This window comes from Ahaetulla prasina, chromosome 1 (assembly GCF_028640845.1).
Source record: "Ahaetulla prasina isolate Xishuangbanna chromosome 1, ASM2864084v1, whole genome shotgun sequence".
NCBI classification, from domain to species: Eukaryota; Metazoa; Chordata; class Lepidosauria; order Squamata; family Colubridae; genus Ahaetulla; species Ahaetulla prasina.
This window is the reverse complement of record NC_080539.1, coordinates 45,045,032-45,060,088: the sequence shown is the minus strand read 5'-3', so window position 1 is coordinate 45,060,088 and position 15,057 is coordinate 45,045,032. Positions and strand designations below refer to the sequence as shown.

At 35.3% G+C, this 15,057-nt stretch overlaps 1 protein-coding gene across 2 annotated transcripts in view; it reads right to left on the bottom strand.

The window, feature by feature from the left end:
* FBXO11 (F-box protein 11) overlaps positions 1-15,057 on the bottom strand; it is an 86,191-nt gene that overhangs the window by 1,293 nt on the left and 69,841 nt on the right. For both annotated transcript variants that reach the window (XM_058164997.1, XM_058164996.1), the window contains exons 8-22: positions 13,949-14,055; positions 13,745-13,856; positions 13,031-13,137; positions 12,806-12,943; positions 8,414-8,631; positions 7,754-7,839; positions 7,578-7,672; positions 6,315-6,437; positions 6,153-6,238; positions 3,728-3,804; positions 3,495-3,638; positions 2,657-2,767; positions 1,456-1,563; positions 274-382; positions 86-184 (exon numbers count right to left, since the gene is read on the bottom strand). In XM_058164997.1, coding sequence (XP_058020980.1) covers positions 86-184; positions 274-382; positions 1,456-1,563; positions 2,657-2,767; positions 3,495-3,638; positions 3,728-3,804; positions 6,153-6,238; positions 6,315-6,437; positions 7,578-7,672; positions 7,754-7,839; positions 8,414-8,631; positions 12,806-12,943; positions 13,031-13,137; positions 13,745-13,856; positions 13,949-14,055 — 1,720 coding nt within the window. The remainder of the gene's footprint in view (positions 1-85; positions 185-273; positions 383-1,455; positions 1,564-2,656; positions 2,768-3,494; positions 3,639-3,727; positions 3,805-6,152; positions 6,239-6,314; positions 6,438-7,577; positions 7,673-7,753; positions 7,840-8,413; positions 8,632-12,805; positions 12,944-13,030; positions 13,138-13,744; positions 13,857-13,948; positions 14,056-15,057) is intronic.

The following is a 15,057-nucleotide window of genomic DNA, read 5'->3' as shown; positions in this document are numbered from 1 at the left end:
CTGAAAGAGAGAAATCTTTTAAATATTTATTGAAAAAGTTCAACTTATATTTTACAGTTTTTCAGTCAAAAGCTATGCAACATACCTATCGTGTCTAATAAATTCAACATCATGTCCTTGATGGCACTTCTTAATACAATTTACACATATAGCATTGCGATCCGTGGTATTACATGTATGACATCTACAACAAAAAATAAAGGAAATAAATAGACTTTCCTTGCAAAATCCAAATCTACAGGACAGAAGGATGTATCATGTTTAGTTGCTTACCTGTAGAAATCATGCATCGGATAGCTGGTGTAACTTGATATTTTATATAGACACTGGCCTCTACTAACAGCTTTTTCAATGGCGTCTTGATTGTTCATTATTTTATTATCTATATTAAATGGCAGATTTCACAGTATTAGTTTACCATATTGATGTTTGATAACACTAAAATAGTCTGAATTGAAAACCTTAAAATATTCCTTCAGATTTTAATTACAATTTCAAAGGAATTTAGTAATACAAGTCTTAATACATGCCTTATTTCTTAAATGCATTAGAACTATTCAGAAGCACCTCATTCCTTGTCAACAGTTGTCCCATCTGTCTTTGGCTTGTATAGTCTATCTGTTCATTTTTCTGAGGTCCTGAGAGTGTATTAAATACTGAATATTATGTTGTCCCCAATGTTTGGGAATGGTCAACACTCAAAAACTCTCAAGCCTAGACTCTTCACAACATGACTGCCTTCAGAGATGTTACGAAGTTCTGAATGATCAGAATGCAATCAACTCCTGCATACCTTTCTCTCTCACACTTTTTTTTAGGCATGAATACAAATCAAAGAGCTGAAGCTGCCTATCCTGTTTATTTTGCAAGAAAGCTTAGAGAGGCAAACACATTCTTGAACATAATACTGAACACTTTTGAGCAGAATTACCGCCAATTTTTTTTTAAGTGAAAAAGAGGCCGGGAAGCCTGACAAGTGCCAGGGAAGCAAGAGCAAGGAGATATATATGCCTAAAAAAGCAATAAAGAGATCAACAAAATAACAAAGACAAGAGGTTACGAATATAAAAAATCACAACCTTTTATGGAAGGAAGGAAAAAGCCTACTCCAGAGAAAAGTTCATGCAAATATATACAACTATAGAAAAATATTCCTAAAGCTTTAATTAGTGAAGTGGAGCCAGACATACCTAGAGAGTGAAATTATTTTATGTTCACAATCCGTAGCAGTCAGGACATGAACTAGCTTCAAATGGAAGATTTTTCTTTACATCAAATTATCACAGTACTCATTACAAAAGCTTAGATATATCTCTTACACCAGTATATTTTTGCTCATTCAACAAACTATTCTGAAGCATGAAGAAATGTTCCCATTCTGCCCTTTTGAAATCTTTTAACCCAACCCTCCAAAGTAGATTTAAGAGTTTACTGGAAAATGCATAATTTACATACCTTTCATTGTCACATTGACCCCAGAGGCTAGAAATAAACCTCCAAACCGATTATTGAAAATCTGATTGCCTTCTAAAGTTGCAGTTGCATGATTTGTTATTTCAATACCTCAGGTTAAAAAGAAAAAAATATTTTAACAAACACAAAACTTGTATTTTACTAGTTACATAATCTCTACATCGTTTAAAAATAATGCCAACTAGGAAAAAGCACTCATTAGATGCATTCATGCTGAAGCTGATTACAGCTTTCAGAATTCATTTCAGTATCAACATTTTGTAATATTTATTAAACATTGGAGCATTGCTTCAGGAAACAGATGGTTTGGTTCAATCCTATGAATACAAGGGAACGGGGCAGGGCAAGAACTGAGTTTTGAGATTACATAATGGGCTTCATTTGATGTATTTTCAAATTTTCCTAAAAATAGCAACTCAATGCATGAGTTACTGTGCATTTATTTTTATTCAACCTATAACACTGCTGTACACAAAGTGTACTTTTTAAAAGTTAACTGTGTCAATAGCATTGGAGCTTTTACTTGGGAATTCTACATGTTTATTTATTATGTGTAGCCTGCCATACTCTTTGAAATGCTCTAGTATTACAGCCTGGTATGTTTATGTACAAGTTTGTTCTTTAAGAGTAATATGACATCGTATGCCAAGATATTCAACAAAAGCAAAGTGCTGTTTAAACTTTGGTAAATCTCAGTAATTAAGGCTATTCTTTGAACATTCCCCAAGAGACATATTTATACAGGGTAGTAAATACAATTGGGGACTGGGCAGATAACTACATTTCATGAAAAATTACAGATCTTTTGATTTCAATATAAAGCAATTTAGCTGCTATTCACAATGGCAATGTTGCCTTGGGATGGTGCCAGAATAAATTAATTTTTTTTCCTAAAGAAATTAACATAGCTACCACTAACATTTGGGAAAAAGTAATTGCAAATGTCAAGAATGCTAAGCTGTTTGAAACATGGTGCTCTGGCTATGCCTTTACCTAAAAGACAAAACGGAGGAAAACCACAACTTTGATATAATAGCAAAATTACTGTTTTTGAAATGTATTAAAATGTCAGCATGTGTCCCCCAGAATATATGTTCAATACTGGCAAGGCCCTGGCACCATTACTAAGCTGCTTAAAACTGCCACTCTTCTGAGCTAAAATCAATACAAATCAAACACAAACCTGCCGCAAATCCATCAAATATTCTATTTTTCCGTAACACCGGATGACTATTTGTGCTGATAAGAACTCCAGCTTGTGCATTCCTGAAGATATCATTTTCTTCAAGAAGGCCTAACACCAAAACAAGAACATTAATTTCAGTCTGAAATTCCTTTTTTTAAAAAGAAAAAGGATGCACACATCTCCTATAATATGCTAATATTAGTACAATATTACAATAATAGTACAATAATATTAATAAGCATTTTATGTTGAAAGCTAGCATAGCTGAATTCCTATGACCCTTAAATCAGAGACCTACATGAGCTAATGTTGCATACTGTATTCTTCAATCGATTTCATAATAATAATAAAAAAGGCTACAATTACAAATTTTGAATATTGCACACCAAACTATTTTGGATGGCTCAAGAGAGCTACAGTTCCATTTTTACAGTAAGTGGAAAGAGTTAGTTTCTTAGCCAAACGAAACAATTAAATTTTCAGTTGTTCTTAAGATGGTTGCTTGGCCAAACCAGTAGAACCACAAATATTTGAACTTATTTCTCTGGTGAAAGTAAAAAATTTATTGTCATTCAAGGGTAGAAAAGAACACATATCATCCATCTTCTTACAAAGACTAGTTTAAAGGTGAATGGTAAATTAACATTAATCCCATTGCCTGGAAATGCTATGGAAAGCAATAATCAGCCAATTTTGGGCTAGCATTTTCAGTTCCACACAAGTGAAGATTCTGATCACATTCTAAATCTGGAATTCAATTTTTATTTTTATCGGCACCAGACTATTAGAAAATAAAATTAAAATATAAATATGGTAAAAATGATAAGACACTAACCTCTGCCTCCATTAAATATGCAGATTCCCCCATCTCTGCCATCATGGATTTTGTTTCTTCTTAATGTAGGATTACTATCTGTCTTAATCCATACTCCAGCCATTGCATTGTCAAAAATTTCATTGTCTTCTATAAAACCAAGTCCTTTATAAGATAAAAGCGAAATTTAAGACCTCAGCAATGTGGAAAAACTTTGCAGTTTTTAAAATTAAGCAAAGTAAAGTTGAATTTACCCGAATTATACACAAGAATTCCACCATTCTGGCCTCCCCAAATCTTGTTGCGCCTAATTTTGGGGTTACTTCCAGTTCTGTGGATAAGCAAAGATGTTACTCAAAATGTACTTATAATTTATTACTGATAAAATAAAATTCACTTGTAAGAGGGAGGGCACCGCTGGCAATGTTAACATTTCGGTTACATATGTCTAATGAGATTAGACCAGAACTGGAACGTTAATCTCTCTTCTCACATCATCCTGGCACACATAAAAATAATTTATTTGCATTTATCTCAATGCCAAATCTTGAATACTCTGAGATTGGCCTCTGAAGGAAATGCATTCAGCTAGACAGGAAATTTATTTATTTAGGGCAAACAGCATATGCATACATACTACTCACTTCATAGCATTATTTAGCATATTTAAACTTGATTTGTGCATATTGCTTTCTTTTTCTTGCACTTTCTCTATGTAGGACTTTTTTTTTCTATTCTATCTTTAAATGATTTTTGTCACAGATAACAGGGTAATGCACTCTTTTCAGTCCAAGAGTTGCTTCATTCCCCTTCCTCCAATGGCCCTGTTCCAAATCACTACCAACAGCTGTGGGGAAGTAGCTATCTTAGGGAAGGATTGTTGCAGAAAGGAAAAAAAATCTCCTTTCAATAGGATCTATGACAATTCGCCGCAGACAAAACTTGTCATGGCCAATTTGCTGCAAGACAATTTGCTGTGGGAGAAGAGTTAAACTCATATTGAAGAAATGAGTTGGTTATGACCTTTAAATCGCTCCATGGCTTAGGACTTGGGCACTTACGGGACTGCCTGCTGTTACCACACGCCTCCCACCGACCCGTACGCTCCCATAGAGAGGGACTTCTCAGGGTGCCGTCCGCCAAACAATGTCGGCTGGCGGCCCCCAGGGGAAGGGCCTTCTCTGTGGGGGCTCCCACACTCTGGAACGAGCTTCCCCCGGGTTTACGCCAAATACCCGACCTTCGGACATTTCGTCGCGAACTCAAGACTCATCTTTTTATCCGCGCGGGGCTGGCTTAAATTGGGATTTTAATGTTTAAATTTATTTATTTTAAACGGGGTTTTTAGTATGGGAAATTTTAATCATTGGGCTAATTTAAAATAAGTTTTTTAAATCGTATTTTAAACTTATATATTGTATTGTCGGTTTTATTATGCCTGTACACCGCCCTGAGTCCTTCGGGAGAAGGGCGGTATAAAAATCAAATCAAATAAATAAATAAATAAATAAATAAATAAGAAATGGTGGAATAGAAATATTAAAGAAAGGATGCAAAAGGAGGGACAAAATGAAATGTTAAAGACAAAAATTAAAACGCTTTTTAAATTATTTTAAATAATTGTTAAATTGTCCTGCGATAAGTGGTCCCGCAGTGAATTGGCCGTGGCAAATTGTCCCATGGTGATTTGGCTGCAGCAAGTTGGCTATGGCAAGTTGTCCCATTCCGCTTCCAATAATTCTGCTACAGCTCTTTTTAACTGCATGTTATCAAACAGCCATTGAACAAACTGATTCGTTTGGGCAAGACATTGGGACAAAAGCACAGGCAGTGGGCAAGTTGAAGCTATGTAATTGATGGGCAGCAGGTTTATCCTCTTTGTGGTTGGTAGTGGATATCATGGCATCACACAGTAAATCAATTCCTTCTCATGCAAATATTATTAGTCAAGCTAATCTCATTTAGTAAAGTAAGCGCAGAGGATGCTTCCAGATAAAACAATCTTATTTTGAAATAAAGACTGAAAAGAAAACAAAAGCATTAAAGAACATAACCACATCCTCTCTGGCTCAGCTTTGAATACCTATCATCTGACTACAAGCAGAATTCCTAAACAGTGTAATAAAGTTCACTTTTTTAATAGGACTTAGATATGACTAGATTGAATTTGTTTTATCTGAATCTCCCATGTCATTATGATTTTGCTTCCAAAAATATAGTTTTCCCCCCCAGTGGTAATAAAATCTTAGCATTTCCTCCCACCCCCCGTTTAAGGATTTATCACTTTCACTGTATCAAATGTATCTGTGACAGACCCCCAATGTGCTAACTTGAAGAAAAAAAAATTCTCAAGAAAGCCACAGTGTGCTGACAAGGTAAGCATGTTTCATGATAGACTATTCATATAGCTAGATATAAGTTAATCATTCGAAGTAAACCACTTAAGTCCTAAATCCCAATTATGCTTAATGAATGACAACTGTCCTTCCCTATTTGTAAATGGATTATCATTTGAAAAATCACTCTCATTAAACAGAAGAAGAAGGCAATAAGACCTACAAACACAGACAGACACAATTCCATGTGTGGATCATTTTAAAGGAAAAGGAAGAGAAGTCACTGAATGAAAACAATATACATTAAACCTCTTTTAAGGAAGTAAATAAAAGTATATTTTACCTGATTTGAACTCCTGAGTACATATGGTTATAGATATCATTGTCTTCTAATACTCCATGCCCATTGTCATAGAAATAGACACCAACCTAAAGCATAAACATAAAAATAGTAAAAAATTTGAAACTAGTGTTGCTGTAACTTTCACAATAGTAAGCAACATACCTGTTTACCACTATGTATTCTATTTCTTCTTAAAACTGGAGTGCTTCCTGTTGTAACCCAGACTCCAGCCAAGGTATTACTGTAAACTTCATTTTCTTCAATCACACCTTGGCCTTTTTCATGCTGAAACAAAACAAAAATATGCAAATCAAGTGCAAACTGCAATCAATTTGGTCAATTTCTTCCAAGGTTTTTTTTCTGTTTTGGGTTATAAGTAAATGTGTGTGTGTGTGGGGAAGGAGTATTTACAAAGTGAAAAATGTGTTTGGTTAAAACCTGAAGCAAATATTTCAGGATCAAGATAGGCCATGATCTAACCAAACCAAAATTAAGCATTTTGGTTGTCAGCATTTGGCTGAAGCAAAAATCCAGATAAGTTCTGTATGGCAGGTAAAGCAAGATTGGTGTACCTCATCTGTCATTCCACCACACCTTTGCACGGCCGGTGGGCCAGCAGTCAAACTACTGACCTTCATAGCTCTCTTTTCCCTTAACTTTCCTCTCAGATGCCACACTGACTCATCTCTCCCAAGTTTGTCAGTGTCTTCCCCTCTTTCACCTCACTTTAGTGCTGCTGCTTCCTTACTTATTTTCCACACACTAAACTACCACTGCTTAAATTAAACGTATATTTTGGTCTGATGGTCACAATCAGATAAAACTTCATGCTCTCATACATGAAATATATTGTCCATTCCTCCAATCAACCAGCTTTCTGAGAATAGCACTATTCTGCTGTCTCATCTGCCCAGAGTCCCCGGAAGTCGAGTACATGAAAACCAGATAGATCAGGGGTGTCAAACTCCCGGCCCATGGGCTGGATGCGTCAGGCATTGCCCCTGCCCAAATTAGTGAAAGGGAAAAAAGTCCCGATACATCACGTGACACTGCCGTGATGCTGCAAGTTTGACACCCCTGAGATAGATGGATAGATTGTGTGTGTGTGTGTGTGTGTGTGTGTGTGTGTGTGTGTGTTAATAAACATTGTTTTGCATTACTGCTTCCCGAATATGGAATTTTCCATCTACTGTTAAATCAAACTACAACTCATTTTGTCAGCATTTCAAGATGTGTATACGGATTGGAATAAAGGAGGAGCACATGTTGACGGCAAACTCATCCCTCCTTTTCATGAATTTTAGAACTCCTATAGTTCCAGGAGTTCATGTTCATACTATGATTTTCTAAATTATCTACACAATTAATATTGAAAATAAAGCTAAATAGTGGATCTTCCAATGTTTACTCCAAAACTATGCTTACCACATATATACCACCATGTTGGCCATCGTGAATCTTATTGTGCCGAACAATAGGACAGCTGTTAGTCCGAATTTGTATTCCTGCTAATGCATTCCCTGTTGAAATAAGAAGTGTAAGAAAATGTGGCATATAGGTCACAAAGAATATTAAATGCAACTGAGCAAATATTTGTTTACCATAAATGTCATTTCCTTCAATAAGACCTCTTCCATCACCAAATATGTAGACTCCACCTTGATTTCCATTAAAAATTGCATTGCCCCTAAAGGTTTAAAACCAGAAAATAACATTGTCAGGTATCATCTTTTTTAAACTGGGTCATCAAATTAATTCCAAATGCTTCAACCTGATCTCTCCCTCCTCTGCCTCTCCCCAAGATAGCTCCAAACTTCTAGTTCAAACCATCTTTCTGCTTTTTGCAGTCTGCTGCTTAGGGAAAGAGGGACAGGGAAAGGACAGAGAAAGCAAGAGAACAGGATATCATTGAAGAAAAAAAGTCAAACATTTTTAGCCATGGACCCACCAATAGTTTGCTTTAGTTTGTATGTCCATATATTTGTCAATAAATTACATAATACAATATAGTCTTCTACACAGTAAAAGATTATCCATCTCTCATCTAAACTTACTTTTCAAATGTTATAATGGCAGGTATAATGTGGTCTTAATTTAGAGAGCTTAGAATAGTTTATACAAGGTTTCACATCCAGATAACTTCTGAGTTCAAATGCTAATTTAAAGAGTAGATGATTCCCAAATGACTAATATAATACATGGAAATTTTTTTTGCAATACTTCCTAGGGTAAATCTCTGTAAGTTAAAATAAAGATAGTACCTTATGGTTGGATCGCTATTTGAAGTAATCCATACACCAGCAAAATTGTTTGCATAGATTTTATTTTCTATAAATTGTCCTCTTCCTTTTTCATGAACATAGATTCCTCCAGTTTGCCCATGGTGGATTTCACAACGAACTACAGTAGGATTTGCATATGCTTTCACTTCAAAACCAGCTATTCTATTTCTATGTATGTTGCAACTTTCAAAATAACCCTAAACATAAGACCGGGGGAGAAGAAGAGGAAGGGGAGAGAGAATGTTGGGAGGCAAGGAGAAACAATAGGAAGAAATTATCTTCTGACTAATTAATGGTTGTAATGAAACATGTCTGTACAGAAGAATATGTAATACTATTAAAATTATTTATTTATGGTACTTTTTAGTCCCTGCAGTTTTCTAGGCAACATTTTGAGAAGTGGCTTGCTTTTGTTTTCTTTCTAAGTCCCAGAGAGAAGGATTGGCTCAGCCAGCTTTGTGCCGAAGGCAAGCCTAGAATTCAGTTTCCCAGTTTATATAGCCTGGTGCTTTAACCGCTATGCTAATCTGCCTATTATTTATTTCTATGGCATCAAAATAATATTAAGAAAAATGATATATTCTTTCACACCATCTGTTGGACCCTTAACAACAGCAGAATGTATTACGTCCTTTTTCAGTTGAGAAAAAGAGTTTTCTATATAGCAATTTAATTTAATTCAACATAACCAACCCTAGTTTATTTTCTCAAGAAAGGTTCATATAGCAAAAATTACATTTTGTAGCAGGGCTATATAACCTTGTCTTACAAACTACATGCAACTTCCAATCCTGTTTTTGCAATACTTTGAACTTCTCTCTCAATTCTGCTGATTGAATTCTACAATACATTGCAGATTTTTTGGTATGCTATTTTAATTTTTAACATTAAGATTAATGTAGATACATTATTAAGTTTAACTTCTGAAACAAAAGGCCAACATTTTCTGACTCTTCCAGAGAAGTCCCCATGTCATCACCAAGAGTTGTGATCTCTAAAGGATACATGAGCTCAATAGTGCACAAAAAAATGTGAAATATTTCTATCCTTAGCCTGCATATACCTGAGCTTGTTTCAAAAGATCTTTGGGGGATGCTAGTATATTTTGAACATTGAATTTTTAAAATGCAGGAAATCCATTCAAATAGAGAACGTATGTATTTTGAAACAAAATTTTAAATCTTAAATCATAACATCCAAACTTTCTCCAGATCTGTAATGAAATATGACTTTAATAAACTGACTTTTATCAGATTTTATTTTAGAGGAAAGTGTCAATGTAGCTCTTGATTATTAATTTGGAACAAAAGGATTTTACATTGACTTTAAATTAAAATTAGGTAAAATCACAACATGACTTGTCACAGTCTGCTGCTCTTTTTCTGAAGTCATACATTCTGTCTAGCAATAATATTTTGCAAGAAGCAGCATCAAAGCTTTGCAGTGACATAAGGTTAGTAAATAAATATTGTTTCTGGCACTCAGGGAATATAATAAATATAATTTATGTCAGAAATATGGGAGCTCAAGTCAGGTCCTTGGCAATAATGTCCAATGTCTGAAATGAAACAACCAACATGGAAACACGAAGTAACTACTTATACTGGCAACCAAGAAACAGTTCCAACTAGTGTTAAACTAACAGGATATTGTAAAAACGGCAACTTGTAACACATAAAGTCTTGTGTTGTTGAAGCACCAACAAGCAGAAATTCAAACAATGCCACACCCATCAAAATACTAAATATTTCTGAATTGGAACTGTGGACAATTCCAATTCAGTACATAAGTAAAATATGATAGTTTCCCAGATGTAATGGTAAAATCAATTTCAAGAATCAATTTTCAGCAAATGAACCAGCAAACATGTGGAAAACTATTAAAAATATCACCGGCTATGGCAAACCTCCTTCCCAGGCTGAAGGTAATCAACAACTGGCAGATGACCTGAATGAGTTTTACTGCAGGTTTGAAAGGAAACTACAGCCACCTATCTCCACAACCCCCATCTCAGACACAGCAACAACAGCCAAGCCTCCTACAACTGACCCCATTTCATTGGGTTCACAACCCCTAGTGATCACAGAAAAGGAAGTGCAGGACCTATTTCACAGACAAAAGCCAGGAAAAGCGCCAGGCCCAGACAAGATAACTCCTTCTTGCTTAAAAGTCTGTGCTGACCAATTGGCCCCCATCTTCACCCATATTTTCAATAAATCACTAGAGATGTGCTATGTTCCTTCTTGCTTCAAACGCCTACCATCATCCCAGTGCCAAGAAGCCCACCATCAAGGAACTGAATGACTACAGACCAGTTGCTCTAACATCTGTAGTCATGAAAACCTTTGAAAGGCTAGTGCTTTCCTACCTGAAAACCATCACGAATCCGCTTTTAGACCCCTTGCAATTTGCATACCGAGCAAATAGATCAACAGATGATGCTGTTAATATGGCTCTGCACTACATCCTACAACATCTTGAGTCTCCAAAGACCTATGCAAGGGTCCCTTTTGTAGACTTTAGTTCAGCATTCAATACCATCATTCCAGACATTCTCCTAACTAAGCTAAACCAGCTACAGGTACCGGAACAGACTTGTAAGTGGATCACAAGCTTCCTAACAAACAGGAAGCAGCAGGTGAAGCTAAGCAAGATCACATCAAAATACCTGTACAATTAGCACAGGGGCCCCCCAAGGCTGTGTGCTCTCCCCACTTCTCTTCTCTCTGTATACCAATGACTGCATCTCCAATGATCCATCTGTTAAGCTACTGAAGTTCGCAGATGACACAACAGTGATTGGTCTCATTCGAGACAATGACGAATCCGCATATAGACGAGAGGTCAACGACTAGCCTTGTGGTGCAACCAAAACAATCTGGAACTGAACACACTAAAACCGTAGAAATGGTGGTAGACTTTAGGAAAACCCTTCCATACTTCCACCTCTCACAATACTTGACAACACAGTATCAACAGTAGAAACCTTCAAATTTCTGGGTTCTATCATATCGCAAGATCTCAAATGGACAGCTAACATCAAAACATCATTAAAAAGGACAACAAAGAATGTTCTTTCTGCGCCAACTCAGTAAGCTCAAACTGCCCAAGGAGCTGCTGATCCAGTTCTACAGAGGAATTATTGAGTCTGTCATTTGCACCTCTATAACTGTCTGGTTCGGTTCTGCAACCCAACAAGAAAACACAGACTTCAGAGGATAATTAGAACTGCAGAAAAATAATTGCTACCAACTTGCCTTCCATTGAGGACCTGTATACTGCACTAATCAAGAAGAGGGCCGTGAAAATATTTGCAGATCCCTCGCATCCTGGACATAAACTGTTTCAACTCCTACCCTCAAAACGACGCTATAGAGCACTGCACACCAGAACAACTAGACACAAGAACAGTTTTTTCCCGAAGGCCATCACTCTGCTAAACAAATAATTCCCTCAACACTGTCAGACTATTTACTGAATCTGCACTACTATTAATCGTTTCATAGTTCCCATCACCAATCTCTTTCCACTTATGACTGTATGACTATAACTTGTTGCTGGCAATCCTTATGATTTATATTGATATATTGATCATCAATTGTGTTGTAAATGTTGTACCTTGATGAACGTATCTTTTCTTTTATGTACACTGAGAGCATATGCACCAAGACAAATTCCTTGTGTGTCCAATCACACTTGGCCAATAAAATTCTATTCTATTCTATTCTAAAAATAGCAAAATTAAGATATTGTGATAAAGGATTTATGCAAACATGGTCCCAACTGCAACTACATATCCAAATATAAAATTAAGAGAAAAAACGCATTCATTTCAAACTTTCCACTGCTTGCAGTTCCCACTTTATGTCTTGCTGGAATATAAAACAACAGTGCTTTATAACCATGCTTGGAAAGAAAAAAAAGGTAAGAGAATTTGCAGTTATATTATTAAGTTGATACAATAGGAAAAAAACCCTGCCACACTAATATATAAGTATCTATACAGAAACAATTCTGAGCAAATAATTGAAGGACTGAAAATAGTTTTAGAAGAGTTAATGTTTTTAAGTGGTAATTGATTATGTCTCTTAAATAGAGTAAGAGTTATGGAATGTAAGGACCTCACAAAGGTAATTGTCTCCCAAGGTTCTTGACTTCAATTTTCCCTGCTAACCATATTATATACTTGTTCTATAGATGCAAGAGATTTCATTACTTTGGTAATGGAGACTAATGAATTAACAAAGACATCTTGAATGTTCACAAAAGCTTCATTTCCCAAGAGACATACATACACATAAAAATCTGTCTGCAAAATACACCTATCTATATTTGCTTGTGTATTTATGCACATAGAGAAATATACATTACCATGCCATGATCAAATGTAAAAACACCAACATCTCGCCCGTGATGAATGTGATTTCGTCTTATAATAGGGTTTCCGTGGTTTTTAACCCAAATCCCAGCTAATGCATTATTAGAAATCTCATTATCCTCATATATCCCCTAAAAGGTTAGAAAAGAATGGCTTTAGAATGAGTTATAATAGTTAACAAAGAAAACAAGAAAAAAGAAATATGGAAGAAGTATTACCTGTGCATGATCTGTGATGTAGAGTCCAACGTTTTCACAGTCACTTATGTTACAATGCTTGATAGTGGGACAAGCCCCTTGGCCACTAACGCAAACTGCAGAACCAACTGAAAATGAAGTTTGTACATATAAAAATGAGATATGTTTGTCTTTCTATTATATATGAAACAAATACCACCAGTTACATTTTTGCAATTGGAATTAACTTGAATCATTTTTGCCAATTTTGTAATTTTCGCCTTTCAAAATACAATACTAAACTAAATAAATTACATCTTATAGAAGATAAAGAGCAATATAGCAATTTATATAATATTTAATTAAGGATATATATAATATTCTGCTTTGAGCTCTGTGGAGTAGGAATATAACAAACCACCTCCTGTTCTGGAAGTCTGCCAGATCACTCCTAGAAGAGCTGGATTGGGATGAGCTGTAAGAAGCATAACACTTTCAAGTATTCCCCAGAATGGAACTTTTGCACATCCCTACCATAAATTATCAGTTAGGGATACCTGGGAACAAGTGAACAAACATTTAAAAAAGTAAAGCTCCAAGAAGCCAAAGGCTCTCATTAGGTGGAAAATTCATATTTACACATGAAATTTCATCACCTAGGAAAGCAAGGTTTCATTACACACATAAACACAGTTTAGAAATTATCTACAAATAACCTTTTCTATGTTTAAATTATTTTACAAAGAAATTACATACCTGTACAAGTACTTCGGATAATACAATGATCTATTATTGGACTGCAGTTGACTGTAATCTCTAAGCAATGGTGAGCATTGTGATGTTGTGCAGATTTGTCATCAGGATTAAACTGAAATAACATACAATAAATCCCTTTATTAGCTATTCATTTCTTTCAATGGAATATGTCCAAGGCAAGTATTTGCCCATGTTTCTTCTTACCCTGATTGTCATGTAACCAACATAAGCATCCTCTGATCCCTCCATGAAGACAAAGGTTGAATCTCTTGTGTTTTCAATAATGACTTTATCGGCTACTTTCCCAGGAGCTTTACAAAAATATAATTTTTTAAAATAAATTACTAGATGAAAATTACAAACCATAGTTTCTAGTTCCTTTAAAAAGTAGTAACACAAGATCTGCCATCATGTTTTTTTCAAAATCAAACTTTATATGGAACATTCAGATGGCAGTTTGAATTGTTTTAAGTCTACATTCAGCCCAATAATTTTATTTTATAAAAATTAAAAAACTGTTTTTCCTCAGATTAAGTCAGCATTAATTTTAGTTTCAATAGAAGGAACTATATCATCAATCAAAATTCAAATGACAAACAATGATTTTCATACTCTGGACATGACAAGCAAAGAGAAAATCTTTGTGCTCAGCAAGATTTAAGAAAATATACAGATAAAAGAAAACCAGCAATTCAATGGATTAATATGATTACAACAGTTATAGTTGCTATTCTAATAATGATTAGTCACCTAACTGTAGAGAGAATTCAGTTGAGAACAACTATTCATAGAGTTGCCATGAGCCAATATTGACTTCACAACATAATCTCATTCAGGGCAGAGAAACAGAACACAGAACTGATTGTAAAGTATTAAACAGTTCAGGTTGTTATATATTATTGTAGAGCTCTTAAAACCAAAATAAGTTATAATGGTACTTACATCTGCACTATATTTAATCAAATGAGTATCTATTTGAAAAACCACCAGAAGGAGCACAAAGTTATAATTAATCATTTTAATTTTAATCTCAGCAGTGCTAATTTTGTCAAAAACAGATCATGCCAGACAAATTTTATTGCATTCTTTGACAATGGGGCAAAATTAGTGGAGCAGAGGAATGCTGTGGATATAATTTACTTGGACTTTAGTAAGGCATTTGATAAAGTAGACCATCACCTACTACTTCATAAGATAGAAAAATTTGGGTTAGACAGTATCACCACCAAATGGATTTGTAACTGGCTGACCAACTGCACTCAATGTGTAGTCCTCAATGGAACTGCATCTACATGGAGGGAAGTATGCAGCGG